The sequence below is a fragment of the Callithrix jacchus genome, chromosome 18 (genome assembly GCF_049354715.1).
Source record: "Callithrix jacchus isolate 240 chromosome 18, calJac240_pri, whole genome shotgun sequence".
Classification (NCBI taxonomy): domain Eukaryota; kingdom Metazoa; phylum Chordata; class Mammalia; order Primates; family Cebidae; genus Callithrix; species Callithrix jacchus.
In genome coordinates this window covers 28,271,067-28,292,897 of record NC_133519.1, presented here as the reverse complement: position 1 = coordinate 28,292,897, position 21,831 = coordinate 28,271,067, and the positions used below count along the sequence as shown (strand labels likewise).

The window sequence follows — 21,831 nt, the reverse complement described above, 5'->3', positions numbered from 1 at the left end:
AATTGACTGTTGTAGCCAATTTTTAACATCATGGAAACCATCACTGACGAAATGCTGCCGCAATTCACATGATATTTTCTATTATAGCAGTCTGTTAATATGTGTATTGCACTCATCAGTAACTTCAGGAGAAATTGATAAATTCCCTTCAGTCTTCTTTCTCTTCATATTTGCAAATGCCTTATATAATAAATACTACTGCAGTCCAGGCATGGTGGCTCACACCTGTCATCCTAGCACTTTGGGAAGCCGAGGTGGGTAAATGGCTTGAGTTCAGAAGTTCGAGACCAGCATGGGCAACATGGTGAAACCCCCATCTCAACTAAAAATGCAAAAAAATCAGCCAGGCTTGGTGATACATGCCTGTAGTCCTAGCTACTTGGGAGACTGAGCCTGGAAGGTCGAGGCTGCAGTGAGCTATGATCAGGCCACAGTACTCCATCCTGGACAATAGCGAGACCCTGTCTCAAAAAAAAAAAATTAATGTAAAAATTAGCTGACAATGGTGGCACCTGTAGTCCCAGTTACTCTGGAGGCTGAGGTGGGAGGATCATTTGAGCCCAGGAGGTTGAGGCTGCAGTGAGCTGTGTATGCATCACTGCACTCCAGCCTGGGCAACAGAGAGAAATCCTATCTCAAAAATAATAGATAGCCAAGCACGGTTGCTCATGCCTGTAATCCCAGCACTTTGGAAGGCCAAGGTGGACAGATCATGAAGTCAGGAGTTTGAGACCAGCCTGGCCAACATGGTTGAAACCACATCTCTACTAAAAATATAAAAATTAGCCAGGCATGGTGGCACATACCTGTAATCCCAGCTACTGGGGAAGCTGAGGCAGGAGAATCGCTTGAATCCAGGAGGTGGAGGTTGCAAGTGAGCCGAGATCAGGCCACTGCACTCCAGCCTGGGCGACAGAACAAGACTCTGTCTCAAAAAAAAAAAAAAAAAAAAGATAGATAAATACTATTGGATGCAATATAAATTTTCAGCCTGTATTTTCATTATATAATGATACAATATTAAGAGCAAAATACTAAGAGAAGAGAAATATACAGTCTACCTTTGGAAATTTTACAACTTCTATTTCAGGATTTCCAAGTTGGCTATTCATAAGTGAATTGAATCTCCTTTCTTTTCTCTTCATTTATGATAAACTTCTTGTAGGTGGGGGAAAAAAAACAACCTGAGCCTTTGTAATCACATATTTGGGTTTAATCATAACTGTCATTTAGTAGTAGTTTGACTTTATTTATTTATTTATTAGAGACAGAGCCTTGCTCTGTCACCCAGGCTGGAGTGCAGTGGTGTGATCTCGGCTCACTGCAACCTCCACCTCCTGGGTTCAAGTGATTCTACTCCCTTAGCTTCCCAAGTAGCTGGAATTACAGGTGCATGCCACCATGCCTGGCTAATTTTTGTATTTTTAGTAATAGAGATGGGGTTTTTCCATGTTGGCCAGGCTGGTCTCAAACTCCTGACTTCAAGCAATTCGCCTGCCTCAGCCTTCCAAAGTGCTTCTTTTCCCCCCCTATTCTCACAGTTGCTCATTTTTTTTTTCTTTTTTTTTGAGATGGAGTCTTGCTCTGTCGCCAGGCTGGAGTGCAGTGGCACAGTCCCAGCTCATTGCAACCTCCACCTCCTGGGTTCAAGTGATTCTTCTGCCTCAGCCTCCCAAGTAGCTGGGACCACAGGAGTGTGCCACCATGCCTGGCTAATTTTTGTATTTTTAGTAGAGCTAGGGTTTCACCATGTTGGCCAGGATGGTCTCGATCTCTTGACCTTGTGATCTGCCCACCTCGGCCTCCCAAAGTGCTGAGATTATAGGCATAAGCCACCGCGCCTGGCCAGTTGCTCAATTTAATAAGAGGTAATTGATTAATTTCTGTTTGCATTGTAGTCAGGAAACTGGAGAGGGCAGCAAACTATAGGAGATTGTGCCCCCACCCCTGCACCCCGTCCAGACCTCCCTATCAAGTTTCACCTCCACTAACCTGTCTCAATCATTTCTGACGGAAGGACTCATATAAATTACCAAATTACCCCCAAATAAAGCAGCATCTAGAAAGATTTAGTTGGTTAGGGAAAATTGGTAGAGGAGTAAAATTATGTGACACCTTTATTTGTCCCTTGTGGACAAGGAAATAGAAAAAAAAATGGAGGCATTGGTTTTGTTCTTGTATCATAATAACCTCACTCCCTTCCCCGTTTCTAAAGGTTGCAATTTCATCTTTTCTTTGGTTTTCATCAAATAATCTTGCCCCTCTGTACATTATTTTTAATAATGTTGATAATAACAACCAACATCAATCAAATGCTTTCCAAAGTCAGGTACTTCACTGCACTGTTACTATTTTCTCATTTTGTGGATGATGATATGGTTTGGCTCTGTGTCCCTGCTCAAATCCCATCTCAAATTGTAATCCCCTCATGTCCAGGGAGGGAAGTGATTGGATCGTGGGGGTGGTTCCCCCATGCTGTTCTCGTAATTGTGAGTGAGTTCTCATGAGATCTGATGGTTTCACAAGCGTCTGGCATTTCCCCTGCTTTCACTTCTCTATCATGCTGCCATGTGAAGATCCTTGCTTTCCCTTCACTTTCTGCCATGATTATAAGTTTCCCAAGGCCTCCCCAGCCATGTGGGACTATGAGCCAATTAAAACTCTTTCCTTTATAAATTACCTGGTCTCAGGGTTTTTCTTTATAGCAATATGAAAATGGACTAATACAGATGAGAAAACCAAGGAGTGAAACAACTTATGTAATTTGCTTGTGGTTGCTGCTATAGACTGAACATTTGTGTCCCCCCAAAATTCACATGTTGAAATACCCAAATGTGATGATATTAAGAGATGGGGCCTTTGAATAGTGATTCGGTCATGAGGGTTCAGCTCTCTTGAATGGGATTAGTGCCCTTATAAAAAAGACTCCAGGGAGACCCCTTCCTCATTCCACCTTGTAAAAGACTCCAGGGAGACCCCTTCCTCATTCCACCTTGTGAGGACAGAGAGAAGACCACTGCCTATGACTAGACAACGGGCTCCCACCAGACACCAAATCCCACCAGCACCTTAATCTTCCACCTTCCAGAAATGTGATAAATAAATTTCTGTGTTGTTTATAAGTTGTCTAGTTTATGGTATATTGTTGCAGTAGCAGTGCAAACAGACTGAGACACACAGCCAGTAAGTGGTAGAGCCAGGTATCAAACCAGGTTATTCTAAATTCTGGAGCCCATGTGTTAATCATTATACTTAATTTTTCTGATGGCATAAATGGAAGCTAGAAAGGCAGAAATTTAGTAGTCTTCAATGACTGGCTTTGCCCTAATTTGTTGACCTGATATTTGAAACCTACCATAGGCTAATTTAAATCTGCCTTTGAAACTTCTACTGTGTCCAGTATCAGTTTACCACTCTGGTCGTTCTAAATTCATTTTTCCCTATAAAAACTTATTTCACTTTGCCTATCTAAAATCAGTCCATCTTTTCCATGAAGGCTTCCTTATCTGTAGAGGAACTTCATTCTGTTACAGTCCTATATCACTAATTATTGTATTACATGATAGACATAGCTTGTTTTATAGTCTGTAACCTGTGTATGTGTGTGAATGAGACATCAGTGTTTGAGATGCAGCAGTGTTTGGCACATGGCTGATTCTGGTATATGTTTGCCTACTTCCCTTATCCTTTAGCGTACACACTAGAAACAGACACACCTATGTTTTGAATCCTAGCAGCTCTATTTCTAGCTGTAGGTATTGAGTCAAATCACAAAACTTCTTTATATGTTAATTATCTACAGAAAAGGAATAATTATGGTATCTAGTTTATTGACTTATAGTGAAGATAAATGAGATTCTGTGTCTAGGACATAGTGAATACTTACTAAATATTAGCTGTCACTATTATAAGTTTTTTAGTAAATATTCATTGTTATAAATACATTATTTGAACTGGGCACCGTGGCTAACACTTGTAATTCCAGCATTTTGGGAGGCCAAGGCGGGTGAATCACCTGAGAATGGGAGTTTGACACTAGCCTGACCAACCTGGAGAAACCTCGTCTCTACTAAAAAATACAAAATTAGCCAGGCGTGGTGGCGCATGCCTGTAACCCCAGCTACTTGGGAGGCTAAGGCAAGAGAATCACTTGATCAGGAGGTGGAGGTTGCATTGAGCTGAGATCACGCCATTGCCCTCCAGTCTGGGCAATAAGAGCAATCTCCATTTCAAAAAAAGAAAAAAAAGGCCAGGCACAGTGGCTCATGCCTGTAATCCCAGCACTTTAGGGGGCCAAGGCAGGTGGATCACTTGAGGTCAGGAGTTCAAGACCAGCCTGGCCAACACAGCGAAACCCCATCTCTACTAAAAATACAAAAATTAGCCGGGCATGGTGTCACATGCTTGTAATCCCAGCTACTCAGGAGGCTGAGGCAGGAGAATCGTTTGAACCTGGGAGGTGGAAGTTTCATTGAGCCAGATCATACTACTGTACTCCAACCCAGCCTGGGTGACAGAGTGAGACTCTGTCTCAAAAAAAAAAAAGAAAAGAAAAAAAAAATAGATTATTTGTATTACTATATTACAAAATCTGTAATTCCCCTTATATATATATTATAAGCATTTAGTAAATGTTGAATTGAATTTTTTTTTTTTTTGAGTCAGAGTCTTGCTCTGTAGCCCAGGCTGTAGTACAGTGGCACGGTCTTGGTTCACGGCATCCTCCGCTGCCAGGGTTCAAGCAATTCCCCTGCCTCAGCCTCCTGAATAGTGGGGACTAAAGGAGCATACCACAACACCCAGGTACTTTTTTTGTATTTTAGTAGAGACAGGGTTTCAGCACGTTGGCCAGGATGGTCTCTATCTCTTGACCTCATGATCTGCCCGCCTCGGCCTCCCAAAGTGCTGGGATTACAGGCATGAGCCATCGAACCCGGCTTTTTTTTTTTTTTTTTTTGATACAGAGTCTTGCTTTGTCACCCAGGCTGGAGTGCAGTGGCGTGATCTCGGCTCACTGCAACCTCCACCTCCCAGGTTCAAGTGATTCTCCCGCCGCAAGCTCCAGAATAGCTGAGATTACAGGCGTGAGCTAACACACCCAATGGATTGATTGATCGAACGATTGATTGATTGAGACAGTTTCATTCTTGTTACCGGCCCTGGAATGCAGTGGTGTGATCTTGGCTCACCACAATCTCTGCCTTCCGGGTTCAAGCGATTCTCCTGCCTCAGCCTCCCAAGTAAGTAGCTGGGATTACAGGCATGCGCCACCACACCTAGCTAATTTTATATTTTTAGTAGAGGCGAGGTTACTCCACATTGGCCAGGCTGGTCTTGAACTCCTGACCTCAGGGATCTGCCTGCCTCGGCCTCCCAAATTGCTTGGAATACAGGTGTGAGCCACCACGCCCAGCTACTTTTTTAATTTTTAGTAGAGATGAGGTTTCACCATGTTGGCCAGGGTGGTCCCAAACTCCTGACATTGTGATCCCGCCTCGGCCTTCCAAAGTGCTGGGATTATGGGCGTGAGCCATTGCGCCTGGCCTGAGTTGCTTTTTTAATATAAATTAATATTTAATTTACTGCCATCGAACTTACCAGGTTTTAACTGCAGGATTTTAGCCAAGTACCCTGCTGCAAGCTGCCAGTATATAACATAATGCAGGCATGTGAGGTCCCACTGGAAAGGGAGTTATCCAGGCTGGGAGAAAAACTTGAGTGAAATGGGCACTTGCATGAAACCCTATTGCTGTTCCCTAAATCCACCTTCCAATCTTATGAAAAAATGAATATCATCTGAAATTGTTTCATTTGGTTGTTAGAAAAATATTTAAAATAATTATTTGAATACTTTAAAAATGAATGTATTGTTATTCATAATTAGAATTCAGTTGTACACTCTACTCAAAATGAGACAAAATGAAGCATTACTCATGTTTTCAGGTGTATGTGAAACTATCTTCATTTTGGGTGATAGCAAATATCAGTTGACACATTTACCTTTGGTTAGGTAAAATTTAATGTGAATGTGTGGCCGTGGATTTTAGTTTCAAATGAGGTAAAAAACTGAATTGTTAAGAGTTGCATCTATTCTTTCACAGTGTAGAATCTACCTCACCCTCATTCTCTGTGCTGAGTTACAAATGAGACAGCAAGATTAGATAACCAGTATACCTGTTAAGCAAGTATTTATGTCCCACTGGTTTTTCTCTTTGGAGTTTAATGCTGGTATTTTTCTTTTTTTGAAGAATCTGTTTTGTGAGGTTTTGAATTTTCCTAGCAACTGCTAGGAGAGATAGGAAAGATAATGAGCTGAATGGCTGGTATCCAACACAAGAATAATGGTGTTCTTTATTTACCTTTGCATAATTTTAAAGAGAACAAGTTTATTTATCTTTTACTTGTTCTTTTCCCATTGTAAAAACTCAGTAGGTGTTACTAGACTATTCTGAAATACAAAATATTCTGAAAAGCGTTCTTCTACTGATATTTCTATGGTTTCTCATTCATATTTTCTCTTTTGTTACCTCACTTAGAGCACATGGGTTTGTAATGTACACTGCTTAGAGTAGATAGAAACCCTGCTTAGAATATTGATTTTCTATAGTTCTTTCTTTTTTTCTTTTTCTTTTTTAAAAGACAGCATCTTACTCTCTCACCCGGGCTGGAGTATAGTGGCACAATTGCAGTTCACTGTAGCCTGATCCTCCTGGGCTCCCAGCAAATAGCTGGGACTACAGGAACTTGCTACCATGCCTGGCTGATTTTTAAGTTTTTTGTGGGGGAGATGTAGTCTCACTTTGTTGTCCAGGCTGGTTTTATACTACTGGGCTCAGGCAATCCTCCTGTCTTGGTCTGTCAAAATTCTGGGATTATGGGTATGAGCCACCATGCCCAGCCTTTCTGATAGTTCTTTATCTCTGTGAACACTGAACATTTTGTCATTTTGGAGATCCTCAACATTGAGTCATGTATACTTTGTGAATGTTTACATTGAGTTATTTAGGAACATCTGGAAGAATGTTCTTGAAAAATTAGAGGAGGGCCAGTCATGTAGGAGGAGCTGAGTTTGTTCAGGGCTCCACCCATCTATGTGGGGGTTGCAGAAGACCTTTCTGCCCTCCAAACCATATTTCTCTTATAGTTGTTTTGTCATTCTTTCCATCTGATCCTGATTTTATGGCTGACGTGATGAGAATATTTAACAAGTAGAATATGAGATTTAGGAAAAGGGTCTTGACTCTTGACATCCACGCTTCTGAGGTGAGATAATTTTTATGAGGTGAGATCCCTTTTTTACCATGTTTGCTGCTTTGACTGTTGAATAACAAAATACCACTCGCATAATGAAACTACTTTGCTTTGCTGCCTTGGGGAGAACACAGCAATAGAAAAATAGCCACATCTTATTCAAGCTCTTCTTGATTTTTGTTTTGGCTGTTTCTAAATTTGACACTTGGGAATAAATGGTTTATTTGACTCTTAGTATGACCCAGGTATGCTTTTGTTAAAAAGAACAGTTCTACAAGGCTGACTGTTGGGACAAAATTAGCTACTAGTCTTGGATACTCTTTCAGTGTAAAATCTCAGAATAGCATTTAAAAATCATTGGAGATATTTTATTCATATTACATTTTCTTAATAAGATCCAGAAAGGGTTTTGAAAATTATTTTGTAGCTAGTTTGGTCTTTGAACAGAAAGACTATGAAAAGTAATGTAACTAATGAAAAGTACGATTACTATCACTGAATTCTCTTTTTTTAGGAAAAACAGTGATGTTTAAAAATTCCAACTAGGGAACTAAATGCTTAGTATTTGTTGAGTATATTATAACAACCCTCAGAGATTTCTTAATGTCTGGGATTAATGTAATCCTTTGTTTTTTATTCTGATAGAGACTTAAAAAGTTATTCTCATCTTCAAATCCCAATAAACCTATTTGATAGAGGGAAATAGGAATAGGACACATTGCTTTTTACTTTCTGCACACGTGTGGAAACCGGGGATCTATTCTCTTCCTCTCAATTTACATGACCATGAGGAAATTGAAACCCAGTGAAGTCAAATGACTTGCCTGGGGACAGCCAGCCAGCTAGTTCCTACTTGAACTGGGGACCATCTATTTGGTTACCGGGAGTGCCTTTGGTTTCTGCTGCCTGTTTGATACTCAGTCTTCTCCTGGTAAGTTTTAGCAGCAAATGGTATTGTCCATACGACAGCCTTAGTCTCAGGTAATTCTCCATCCTTCTGCCTCTTTTTTTTTTTCCAATGCAGTTGCATGGTGTGAAGGCGATAACTGCAGAAACTCAGGTGTAAACAAACCCGGGAATCAAAGGTTTGGGGGATGGTAAAACAAGAGTGTGTAGACATGACTGTGTACAATAGCTTCAGAAGTTTGGGAGGGTATTGGTGTAGCTGTTATTTCTGAGACTGGAGAAAATGGCAGTAGAGTGACAGTTTCGCTAATCATCAGTTTTCAAAGAGCAAGTTTTCATGGGAACCACAGGTATAGTACACTTAACTCCATAAGGGGGAAAAACCCTTGAATTTTTCCCTCACATACATTGGAAGGTAAACTAAATTTTAGGCAACATTTTAAGGGTAACAAAAGGTAAAGATTGCAAATCAAACTTAGAGAGTCCTTGCTCAAGAAAATCTGTGCACTACAGCTGCAATAGAGGACCACTTGGGTTTAGAAATGACACGTTACTAATAATTTTAGTCATTGTGGCTAATTAGAACAATCTGTTCAAGGTTATAAATTACAGATGCTTTTAAAAACATTTTTCTAAGAATCTGTGTAGAATTCTAAAAGGACTGAATTATTTGAAGTTATTGGTTTCTGTGTATATAAACTTAAGTTTTACAGCCTTTGATTATTTTTAAAACATTTTTTTCGTACTCTTATAGCCTGATGCCATAAATGTTTTATGAATTTAATATACAGCATCTCTAGGTGCTATTTAAAACTGTTTTCCTGGTCCTTTTCTTTTGGGTTATAAGCGTTCTTTGTAACCAAGAAGATTACCTATGGTTACACTGAATGCACTCTCCCAGAGTGCACAGGAGGCTGCTCTAGTGCGGTTATAACTCTTGTTTGCCCCTGGGTGGTTGCCAGCAGGGAGTAAGGCATTGTGGGAAGTACTTTCTTTACCTTCCACAACAGGTGTCTTTGTTAGTGCACCTTATTCAGATATCCGTGTGTGGAAGCACTGAGTCCCTGTGTAGCAAAGAAAAATATGAAAGCAAGAGGGATTGCTTTCACAGCTAGAAAATGGTGCTGCAAGATTATCTGAAATCTTCTGGTGCTAGTGAATGCATGAAGATGTTCACAGTATCTTTTAAAGTACTTCTAAAAAGATAAGTAATTTAAAAGGTATGAACTGTCTGGATACCTTATAATGCCTTGTCTCCTGATTATCATCTAATTTTTACCTGGTTAGTCAGCGTCAGTATGAATGTGCAGGAAAGAAAATGTTAACGAAAGTAATGCCTAACAGACAAAGCAGCATTGTAGAACAAAAATGAAGTAAAAATCCTTTACTGGCTCCAACAAGGGTCAAACACAGTTTGAAGCTGTTTTAATCTCGCGGATTTATTTAAAATATTGCTTTTTTTGTTTAAATAAGCTTATTAGATTTGCTTGTTTCCTAGCAATAAGGTGCTTTTCCCTCCTTCCTTGTGCTTGCTCTCAGAATAAGCTACAGTGCTTTTGCGGTTGCAAAACTACTAATTACATTTAAATGGGACAAGGTGTTATATAAGTAATCATGTTACTGTAGATGAAAGAAAACTTTTGGAAAACATGGGAAAATAGACACTATAGATCTCATTCTGAGTTTTGTTTTTTGAGAAGCAAACAAATTTGGACAACACGATCCTGCTATTGGTAATAAAGACTAACCATTTCAACCAGTAGCTTATGTCTTTTGATTTTAGACAAACATTGCCAAATTGATTTCTAGTTCTAACAAATAATATTTCTAATAGTATTGCAGTGTCATGATCTGGAAAAAGCAAGGAAGATATTAACTTAATTAGGAATATTGAGGAACAACTTCAGAGCAGCCTAATCTGTCTTCCCCTCATTTTTATTTGCTTCATCATTTTCTGTGAAATTAGTATACATTATATTTCCTGATCAGGGAACTTTGTAATAATGATTATGGGCAGCTTTCAAACTTTTCATCTGGAAATATGGCAGTTCATTTAGAGTCTCCAGCTGTAATTTTAAAAAACATTGCTGGTGGCTAAGATACCAACAGTTAATGGCTATCTACTGATTTGAATAATTAAAAGAAACCTCTAACCTTAAAAGATGAAGAGAAATTTTATCTATGGGAGCAAAACAACTGGTTTATAAATGAGACCGTTGTATTGCTTACTGAATAACAACACAAAACTAAATTATGCTTAAAATACTTATTTTTTTAGTAGGAAAAGGGAGTAATGATTATTAATTGATATTGCTGTCTCTCTTTCATTTTCATGTTTTGGCATTTTTTTCTTTAACAGAAATACTCAGAGGGGAAAAATAATCTTTTTTTTTTTGTACTTCAGGATATCATTTGTAACTGCACCAAGAATTCTTTAAATTCTGAGAAATTAAAATGGTTTTCATCTGTTTATTTTCTAAGATTTTGAAAAAATAATCAGTAAGAATGCTAAGAAAATTTACTTCTCCTTCAAGAAGAATCTTCATGTAATAATACTGAAGTAAGAAGATGAGCTATTGTGAAAATTTTTAATTACCAAGAACATAACACAGATCTTTTTTTTTTAATTGTTATGAGATATTTCTAGTTGGGAAACTATTTCTTTTTTGAAGTTTAAAGGTTTCCAAAAATTGAATTTTCCAGCTTCTCTGTTAAGAATGCAGAAGGTGTTTATAGTGTATACTTCCTGCAAAGATAAGAAACCTCCTTTAGTTTCCTACTGGGGGTGAATTGCTAGCCAAGCCTATGATAGCAGTCGCTTTTTCTTTCTTGATTTTTGACACTCCACCCCCTCCAACTCAGGTGGGTGTGTACACTGGCACTGAACTGCAGTAGGATTTTTCCTTGGATAGTCTGGTCTGGAGCAGGGACAGCAGCTGCTGCTGTGGAAAGGCCAGCTGGCAAGATGATGGAAGAAATCTCCATTATGGTAGCCTATGACGCCCATGTTTTCAGCCAGCTGCACGATGAAGACTTCCTCACTAGTCTGGTGGCCATCAGCAAGCCCAGGTCTATGGTAGGTGGTGCCTTGCACACTACTCTGGGATTGTTTTTTCTCTTCTAATATGATATCTATACTCTTGTAGCAACTGAGGCATAACTTGCTGTTGGCTTTGTGTTATGTCTATAGGTTTTCAAATATTTATTTACATAATTAAACACTCTTATGTAACAGTAGCACACTTCAAATGTTAGGCTGATGCTTTCATATATAATGAGGTTGAGAGGAATTTTATATTGCCAAATATCACTTTGTCTTAAGTTTCTGCCTTGTATGTATGTACATAATTATTAGGTAGGGGCAGCTGATATATACATAGAACATAATTTGTGCTCTTAGAAGTGGAACATTTCTACCAGTGAGTCATAACATCAACTGAGAATTGAGCTACCTAAAATTCAGGTAACTTTCAGGGTCTTAAATTATTATGAAGAAGAACTATTAGGAAAACAACAGTACAATTTTAGATTGGATTTAATATTTGTAAAGAAAAAATTTACCATTCTCTAAGGATCTTAGTGTGTGTGCATGTCCTGGCATCATCAAAAAATGAAGTTCTTGCAAGTGTTTATTGTTTCTTCTCTTAGATGTCATCATTGAGTTTAAGAAATCAACAGTCTATACCTTTGAAACCAACTTTTTAACTACAGTTACAGTAACTTCTTGTTTATTATATTTAATCGGACTCATCACAAACAACTAGTTAGGTTTAAGTGTTATGAGATACTCTTTCATTCCACTGTTTGTGATGTAGCTGGGATTACATACACACGGCAGGCACCAAGTCCGGCTAATTTTTTTGACTTTTCAGGAGAGACAGGGTTTCACCATGTTGGCCAGGCTGGTCTCAAACTCCTGACCTCAGGTGATCCACTTGCCTTGGCCTCCCAAATGCTGGGATTAAAGGTGTGAGCCACCATGCCTGGCCCCAAAGTTTTAAATAATGCAGATGTTGGGATGTTAATTATAAAACTTTCTGAAGATATTTAGTTCTCTTTATCAGGTTTGAAATTTAAAACAATCTTTTGGAGGTAATATTTGGTTTTGGTTCATCTGGAAAAGTTATACTAAAATTATGCAAGATAAAATGCAAGATAAAAATATATATCATGTGGTTTTTTTTTGTTTTTTTTTTTTGTATTTTTTGAGACGGAGTCTCACTCTGTCACCCAGGCTGGAGTGCAGTGGCGCAATCTTGGTTCACTGCAACCTCTGTCTGCCTCCCAGGTTCAAGTAATTCTCCTGCCTCAGCCTCCCAAGCAGCTAGGATGACAGGCGCATGTCACTATGCCCAACTAATTTTTGTATTTTTAGTAGAGACAGGGTTTCACCATATTGGCCAGGCTGGTCTCAAACTCCTGACCTGTGATCCAGCCGCCTCAGCCTCCCAAAGCGGTGGGATTATAGGCATTAGCCACCACACCCACCTTCTTTTTTTTTTTTTTTTTTTAAGATGGAGTCTCTCTGTCACCTAGGCTAGAGTGCAGTGGCACAAACTGGGCTCACTGCAACCTCCGCCTCCTGCATTCAAGTAATTCTCCTGCTTCAGCCTCCCCAGTAGCTGGGATTACAGGTACTAGCCACCATGCGTGGCCAATTTTTGTATTTTCAGTCGAGACAGGGTTTTACCACATTGGCCAGGCTGGTCTCGAACTCCTGACCTCAAGTGATCCTCCTGCCTTGGCCTCCCAAAGTGCTGGGATTACAGGTGTGAGCCATACCTGGCCTCATTTGCTTTTAATTCCATATTGAATTTTTTCTTTGAGATGAATATTTTAAATCAAATGAAAGAAATACTCAGATTTTCCATAGTATGAAATAAATTGCTTCTCAATCTGATAACTGCACTGTGAAGCAAACTACACTCTTACTAACTTATAAAATCCTCCTTAGGTTTGGGTTGACTATAATTAAGGGTATTTAGAAGCTTCCTTAGTACAGGCTTAATTAAATATCTTTCTGTAATTGGACTTTGTTTCATACTGGTAGGTGTTTTGATTCATTGAATGGTAAAAATCCCATTAAATACAATGGATCTCAGGTGCGGATATTGCATGTTTTTCTTATTCATAAGTAATCCTGTGTCTTTCTTATGTTTCTAATGGGACTCTGTAGTAAAATACACATTTCAAACTGTTACACACACAAAACCAAAAGAAAATTTGACTAAGGCTGGGCGCGGTGGCTCACGCCTGTAATCCTAGCACTTTGGGAGGCTGAGGTGGGTGGATCACCTGAGGTCAGGAGTTCAAGACCAGCCTGGCCATTGTGGTGAAACCCCATCTTAAAAAAAAAAAAAAGAAAGAAAAGAAAAAGAAAGAAAATTTGACTAAACAATACTTACTGTTGCCACGTTATGTATGTATTTTCTGTTCTATTCAATTGTTTAAAGGCTTTAATGGTTTGTGACCTACTGAGAAATCTCTCTATATCCACACTTTGGAAAATACTATATCCTATTCCTTTAAAATGAATGATGATGCAAGAAAATCACAGATCCCTTTACATAAATTACAGATAAGAACAAACGATAAGGAAGCCAAGTGTAACTTCTCAGGGCTTTCATTTCATACAAAGACAAGCAAAATAAGAAATTACGTAGACCAATATTGTTTACTATGATAAACTAAACAAAAGCCTAGTCACTACTAGCAGAACGTAGAGTACAGTGGTGGGATCTCAGGTCACTGCAACCTCCATCTCCCAGGTTCAAGCAATTCTCCTGCCTCAGCCTCCCGAGTAACTGGGATCACAATGGCCTGCCACCCTGCACAGCTAATTTTTGTGTTTTTAGTAGAGATGGGGTTTCGCCATGTTAGCCAGGCTGGTCGCAAACTCCTGACCTCAAGTGAATTGCCTGCCTCGGCCTCCCAAAGTGCTGGCATTACAGTCATCAGCTGCCGTGCCCAGCCTGAATGTCTCTTCTTTTTTTTTTTTTTTTTTTTTTTTTTTGAGATGGAGCTTCGCTCTTTTGCCCAGACTGGAGTGCAGTGGCTCGATTTCGGCTCACTGCAAGCTCTGCCTCCCAGGTTCAAACGGTTCTTTCTCCTACCTCAGCCTTCCGAGTAGCTGGGACTACAGGCACACACCAACATGCCCAGCTAATTTTTGTATTTTTAGTAGAGACGGGGTTTCACCATGTTGGCCAAACTGGTTCGAACTCCTGACCTGAGGTGATCCACCTGCCTCCGTCTCCCAAAGTGCTGGGATTACAGGTGAGAGCCACATGCCCTGCTAATGTGTCCTCACAGTCCAGTAAGCAAGGAAAACAAAATAAATACTTACAAGGGTCCTATTTGTACCACACTGTTACCACTTACTTAACAGTGTGAAAGAAGCCTTTAAAAGGGGGCGATGGGTTATAGTGCTTAACTGTGGCTTTGAAGCCTGACCAGGGGCTTGCCAGCCAGAAAAAGGGGATAGGACCTTTCTGAGCCAAGGAAACAACTTATACAAAGACTCAAAGGTTGATAACTATTGGGAGTTTCAAAGTTACTCAGTTCTAGTTCATTTTAGCTTTGCCACTTACCAGTGAGCTACTTAACTTCTCTAAGCCTTAGTTTTCTCATCTGAAAGCTGAGAGACGTAATAGTACTACCTTACTGGATTACTCTGAGGTTAACTAAGAGCATTTGTAAATATTTAGCATAGTGAAAGCTGTAACTAATTGTCTCCTTTTCTAATAAGGGAAGGAAGGGCTATTCAGACTACTTAGAGAAGGTCTAAAGGAAGAAGTGGGATGAATAGATAAGGCATCCTGGAGACGCAGGAGAAGGAGGGGGACGGTTACCCTGGAGAATTAATTTGCTTGATTAGGGAATCAGTATCAGGATATCAGTCCTGCAGGAAACTTGAAGCCTTCTGCCCTGAAGATCTTAGGTTTGAGCTCAGGACAGTGGGAAGGCAATGTAGAACCAATAGAAGGGAGTATATATAGGCCAGATCTTCTGCTGAGTAGATAAGATCAATTACTGCAGCAGGGATCTTGCAGTAACAGACTGGTAGGGCCCACATTGACCAAGGAGAAAAATTGTAAAGGACGTCAGAGCAATGCAAGTGAAAAGAGATGGCAAGTGTCTGGACTTACACACTTGACAGTGGCAGTGTAAATAAAGAGACTAGTCTATACATGTTGATTAGTTCTTTCAAAGGGGGTATACATTAATATTGTTTAGGAAGAAGCAGCAACTGATGTATATGAGAAGAGTAAATGATTAAGTTGAAAATTAAGCTTCCAGCCGTACAAAAACGGAGATTGTTATGGTGTCAGCAGTCTTTGGGAATGGGAAAGTCAGGTTCAAATAGAATGGAGGAAAATGACCCATTCTGGCTTTACCATGTTTGAGATCCAGAAATTCAAGGTCACAGTGTCATAGTAGGAGAATTGATTGTCCAGTGGTTAGAACACTGTCCTTTAACAAAAGCCATTTAACCAGACTAACACATGGCTATGCTATATTGGCACTGGGTAGATATTCTTAACTGACAGACACCAAAATAGCAGCACTGTGCCAGCAAAGGAAGGGAGCTCTTTCTTGTAGCTACAGTTTCTCTGTTCTATAAATGGGAGATGAGGGTAAGCATTCTGTAATTACTTCCTCCTCATCGGATTGGCACAGATATTTCATCAAGCATGCCAAATTAAAAAACAAAATTCAGAGCAATTCCATGTCAGAGATGGGGAAGACAATAAAATCAATACTGTTATTTCTAAATCTTTACTAGATATATATTTCAAACGTTGATTAGAATAAACATAACAATTAAGATTCATATTTTTTAATTGTTATCAGAATTTTTTTATTCTCATTGTTACATAGCATGTGCATATTTTGGCACTACTTTATAAGTTTCAGTTCAGTCCAAGCATATAGCCATTCATTTCATTGATCAGTTCTGATGAGTTAAGGTTCTTAGAGTTGCAAGTAATAAAATCTTGTGCTATCTTAAACAAGAAAGGGATTTTATCACGAGGACAGCTAGGTGTGTTTCTTTAAATATAAGAGCAATTCGTCTAGGCAACAGAGCTGGTACTGGACTGATGCAGGCAACCATTCTCCCTATCTCCTACCATCTAATTAACGTCTCTCTTGACATCTACTTTATTTCTCTGTCTCCAAGTTCTTGGCTTCTTTATTTCTATGGCAGAATATTGCTGCTACACAGCATCCACATTTATAGTTCTATATGAAGAGAGTTAATTCACTACCCCTGAATGGCAACTTCATATTTCTTTGGTGAGACTCTGACCAAATAGTGTTAGGTGAGTTTTGTGATAGTTTAGAGCAGAGCCCCTGAACATAACACTCAAACCAAACTGCCTGGGTCCAGTCCTACCTCACCCACAATTAGCTCTGTGACTTTGGGCACATTACTTAATCTCAAATTTCATTTTTCTCGTCTGTAAAATTGAAGTCTGTAAGAGAAAGCACTCCTAACCAAATGGGCCAGAAGCCCCTCTCATATCTTACTGAAAGTAAACCTGTCTTTAACTGCCAAGCTGTGTTTCGTGTTTCGTTCCTCTTTCTTTAGCTCTTACAGGAATCATGTTAGTAGTACCTATAAGATTAAATTAAAATTAAGTTTAAATTTAAATTAAATCAGTAATATATGTAAAGCACTTAAGAAAATTAATTCAGTCATTATATGTAAAGTACTGGATACCTAACATATAGAAAGTGGCATATGTACCGGGCATGGTGGCTCACGCCTGTAATACCAGCACTTCAGGAGGCTGAGGCAGGCAGATCACGAGGTCAAGAGTTCGAGACCAACCTGACCAACATGGAGAAACCCCATCTCTACTAAAAATGCAAAAAATTAGCCAAATGTGGTGGTACATGGCTGCAATCCCAGCTACTCAGGAGGCTGAGACAGAATTGCTTGAACCCGGGAGATGGAGGTTGCTGTGAGCTGAGATCGTGCCATTGTTCTCCAGCCTGGGCAACAAGAGTAAAACTCTGTCTCAAAAAAAAAAAAAAAGGTGGCATATATATGTTAGTTATTATTCCAAAGTGATTCTTTTATTTCGGAATGAATGGGTGAGGAAAAGTCTGTTGCTCATTGCTGCCTCAACCTCCTGGGATCAGGTGATCCTCCCTCCTTAGCTTTCCAAGTACCTAGGTATACAGGCATATATCACCATGCCTAGGTAATTTCTTATTTTTTGTAGAGATGGGGTTTCACTATGTTGCCCAGGCTGATCTGGAACTCCTGAGCTCAAGTAATCCTCCTACCTTGGCCTCCCAGTGTGCTGGGGTTACATGCATGAGCTACCACACCCAGCCTGGTTAACAGAAATTTTAAAATGATGATTAAATTATTAGAGAAACCAATATTACATCAAAACTCACCACAGTGGGCAAGCTCAACATGGTATCAAATTATAGTACTAAACTTACTGCAAGGACTTCAAGCTTATTTACAAACAGGGTTTACAGCAAACAGAATAAAACACTATAGCCCTATAATTGTAATGCCCACAATAGGATTTCTAGCAGGCGGAAATATCTGACACAATCAGGACTGGATTTGGTTGGTTAATAGAAAAAATTGGCTCAGAAGAAGAAAGATAAAAATTGCTACATATTAACTTAATCATTTGTTTTTACTTAAAACTTCGGTTATCAATTTTGCTTTAAGGCCTTTAATGCCCTTTGTTTGCATAGGAGTTCTGAAATCCATATGCCTTGTAGTTTCAGTTTCCTTAAGAGGGGCACTAAATTAATAAATGTGTGAAGCAATCTAAGGGCAAATATTATAGAGATTTTCATAACTTTTTTCTTTACTTTTTTATGGTAGCATTGCCAACGTTTAATTCTTTCTTTCCTTTTTTTTTCGGGGGGGGGAGGGGACAGGGTCTTACTCTGTCACCCAGGCTGGAATGCAGTGGCACAATCTGGTTTACTGTAATCTCTGCCTCCCAGATTCAAGCAATTCTCCTGCCTCAGCCTCCCAATTACTTGGAATTTCAGGCATGTGCCACCACACCCAGATAATTTTTGTATTCTTAGGAGAGACAGGGTTTCACCATATTGACCAAGCTGGTTTTGAACTCCTGACCTCAAGTGATCCGCCCACCTTGGCCTCCCAAAGTGCTGGGATTATAGGTGTGAGTCACCACGCCCTTCCTCACGCTTTGCTTTTTGTCCGTATTCCATTGACCCAATAAATCAAAAGTCACTTCTAACATAGTGGAGAAGGAAAGTGTACTCCACAGAAAGGGTTATGGGAGGGGGAAGTGAATACTTGCTGAACAATAATCTGCCACATATATAATTGACCTTTCATGCGATCTCCATGGTTAGGTTAGCTGTGTAAAATATATAAGCGCTGTGTTTCTCAATAGCACACTTACGTAATATTCATAAAAATTGTACATCCACAGATTCACCATCAAAAAAATGACATATACTCATTGAAAAGTACAATAAAATAAGATTGAAAATTCAAACTTACCAAACAGTCTTTACCATTATTCATTTTACTTGGAACTTAAAAGTGTATTGGCACTCTTTTTTCCCTATCCCTTCCAAAGGTAATTAGAAACAGAAATCTCTTGCCAGTGTTTCTAGGGTGTGCCAACATTGTTATCTCAACCTGATTCATATGTATAGCCCAGGGATTTGCAAAAATTTGTTGATAGGGGGGTAATGGATTCCTTTGGCAGTCTGGTTAGGTCCATGGACTACTTATCAGAAAAAATGTTTTTAAATGCATAAAATAAATACCTGGATGTGGTGGCTTACGCCTGTAGTCCCAGCACTTTGGGAGGCCAAGGTGGGAATATCACGGGGTCAGGAGATCAAGACCATCCTGGCTAACATGGTGAAACCCTTTCTGTACTAAAAATACAAAAAATTAGTTGGGTGTGGTGACAAGCGGCTATAATCCCAGCTACTAAGGAGGCTGAGGCAGGAGAATTGCTTGAACCCAGGAGGCAGAGGTTGCAGTGAGCCAAGATTGTGCCACTGTACTCCAGCCTGGGTGACAGAGCAAGACTGCGTCTCAAAAAAAAAAAATGCATAAAATAAAAAAGATAAGATTACAAATGAAACCAATTGTATTGAAATATGATTACTACAATAGGACAGGTGCAGTGGCTCACTCCTGTAATCCCAACGCTTTGGGAGGACAAAGAGGGTGGATCACTTGAGGTCAGGAGTTCGAGACCAGCCTGACCAACATAGAGAAACCCTGTCTATACTAAAAAAATAAAAAAATTAGCTGGGTTTGGTAGTACGTGCCTGTAATTCCAGCTACTTGGGAGGCTGAAGTAGGAGAATCACTTGAACTGGGAGGCAGAGATTGCAGTGAGCCAAGATCATGCCACTGCACTCCAGCCTGGGGGACAGAGTGAGACTTAATCTCAAAAAAAAAAAATCACTAAAATAGATAGAAATCAGATTTATGATATAGTAATATGTACTTCTTTATTAAACACATTTAATAGCAGTAAATGGTAGTGAGGCTACTATAATTGCAAAATAATTTTGAGATATATGTAATACATAAAATGTGAATGAAAATATCTGTGATATCAGTGGCAAAATCACAACACAGTAGATTATTGGCTACATTTTTAATGAAGGAACTGATACATTTCAGTTAGAGGTTCAGGAAAATAAAGAGTTTTCATCTATCAAAGTTCAATTCAATGAATTCCCTCCCCATCCCCCTAAAATAACCTTTATCTGTTATTGTCTGAGACACAAAGATTTTTAGAAGTCTTTTATTTCCTTACAGTGATCTGGGAGAAATCTTGACTGTGCCTTTTGTCCGACCTACCCTCTGCGGGAAGACTGAGCTCGTTCGGAAAAAACCGGACCGCAGGCTAGAGGAAATTCCTTAAGTTCAGGCTTTATTGAGAGGAAAGAGCCTCCGGGCAGGCCAGCCGGGACGAAAAGGAAAAATGGCCGCGCCGCTCAAAGGGGCAGGGTTGTTTTATAGGGGGCTGAAGGGCTGGGGGTGGGGAAGCCAAAAGCCGAGGTGGTGGGCAACTGTTGGTCAGTTTGAACTGCTGGGCGGGAAGCTGGGCGGCGGGAGGGCTAGGGCCGGTATGTAAAGTGAGAGATAAGGGAGCCTCTTTGTGGGGGAGGGAAAGAGAGAGAGATTTTGCGGTAGGGGCAGAGTTTTCCAAACATTCCCGACTCCTTAAAGAAAAGAAAAAGAGGGGGTCAGGGGCGTCGGTTGTCTCTCTGGCTACTTCCTGCTGACAAGGGTCGACGGGGGGGGTTCTGAAGAGGTTTCTTTTTCTAAGGAGCCTGGATGTTCGGGGAGAGGTCTGTTTCTTGCACTCGTTCAGGGTAGGGTTGGAGCAGCATCTGGTGGATGGTGACTCGAGTCAGTTCTTGAAAGCGCCGCTATAGGAACTGTAGAAAGCAAGGAGCAATAAGTAAGATTAGGCAAACAGCTACTAGGGGCCCAAGCAATGGGGACAAGAGGGTATACATAGAGGAAGACCACCACGCCATGGCTTCAGCCGAGAACTTCTGACTCTGCAGGTTAGTTTTGAGTTTCTGGAGGCTCTCGATTCGGGTTTCTACTAGGCCGGATTCATTGATGTAGTAACAGCACTCTTCCTGTAGGAAGATACAGGTCCCTCCTCGTTCAGCAGTGAGCAGGTCCAGGGCTCTTCGGTTCTGCAAGGCAACTTGGGCAACTGAGGTGATCTGTCGTTGGAGTGATGCTAAAGACTCAGTAGAGTCATCAATAGCCGCTTGGAGTTGTGAGGTCAGTCGGGCTATGGCCAGGTGAGAGTGGACTAGTGCCCCTCCTCCTAATCCTGAGTAAAGTAGGGGAGGTAGCCGTCTAGAGGAGTAGTCTCTGGCGGTGGGGGAGTTGAAAGCAGGAAGGGGCAACCATACAGCAGCTCAAATGGGCTAAGCTGTGATGGGCCCCGGGGGCTTGCTCTTACTCTGGTGAGGGCGATAGGAAGTAAGGTTACCCAGGATTGGCGGAGCTCAAGCATGAGCTTGGTCAGATGCTCCTTTATTAGGCCATTGGCCCGTTCTACCTTACCAGAGGACTGGGGATGGTAGGCGGCATGTAGCTTCTACTGAATTCCTAGAGAGGTAGAAACGGCATTAGTGACTTTGGAGATAAAGGCTAGGCCGTTGTCTGACTGTATGGTAGCTGGGAGTCCAAAGCGTGGGATGATGTCTTGAATGAGATGAGTGGCTACTGTCCCGGCAGACTCAGAGGCTTCAATCCAGCCTGAAAAGGTGTCAACAATGGTTAGCAGATACCGGTACTGTTTGTGCTTTGGCATATGGGTGAAATCAATTTGCCAGTCTTGGCCAGGTAGGAACCTGCGTAGCTGATGAAGCTGGCGCCGGGGATGACAGGAACCCTGGGAATTAGTTTTTGCGCAGACAGTACATGAGGACTGGACTTCCTGTATGGTACTGAGGAGGCGGTGGGGGTGAAAAAGTGGGTTGAGGAATCGGTATAAGGCTTTAGGCCCAATGTGGAGTGAATTATGGATGTCTTGGATTATCTGGTACCTTTGCTTTTCAGGGAGGATGAGGAGGTTATGCTTGAAGGCCCAGTCATCCTTGAACCGTACCCCGGGGGTAGACTGGAGGGTCTGGAGTTCTGAGGCAGAGTATTGA

General features: G+C 40.5%; 1 protein-coding gene across 14 annotated transcripts in view; it reads left to right on the top strand.

Moving 5' to 3' along the window:
* The window catches only part of RABGAP1L (RAB GTPase activating protein 1 like), a 737,216-nt gene that overhangs the window by 608,903 nt on the left and 106,482 nt on the right, over nt 1-21,831 (top strand). For 2 of the 14 annotated variants that reach the window (XM_035280072.3, XM_054247795.2), the window contains exon 1: nt 11,068-11,233. The exons of the other annotated variants lie outside the window; for them this stretch is intronic. In XM_035280072.3, coding sequence (XP_035135963.1) covers nt 11,123-11,233 — 111 coding nt within the window. In that variant the 5' untranslated portion in view covers nt 11,068-11,122. Of the gene's footprint in view, nt 1-11,067; nt 11,234-21,831 lie in introns of those variants that run through there. 14 annotated transcript variants of the gene reach the window in all.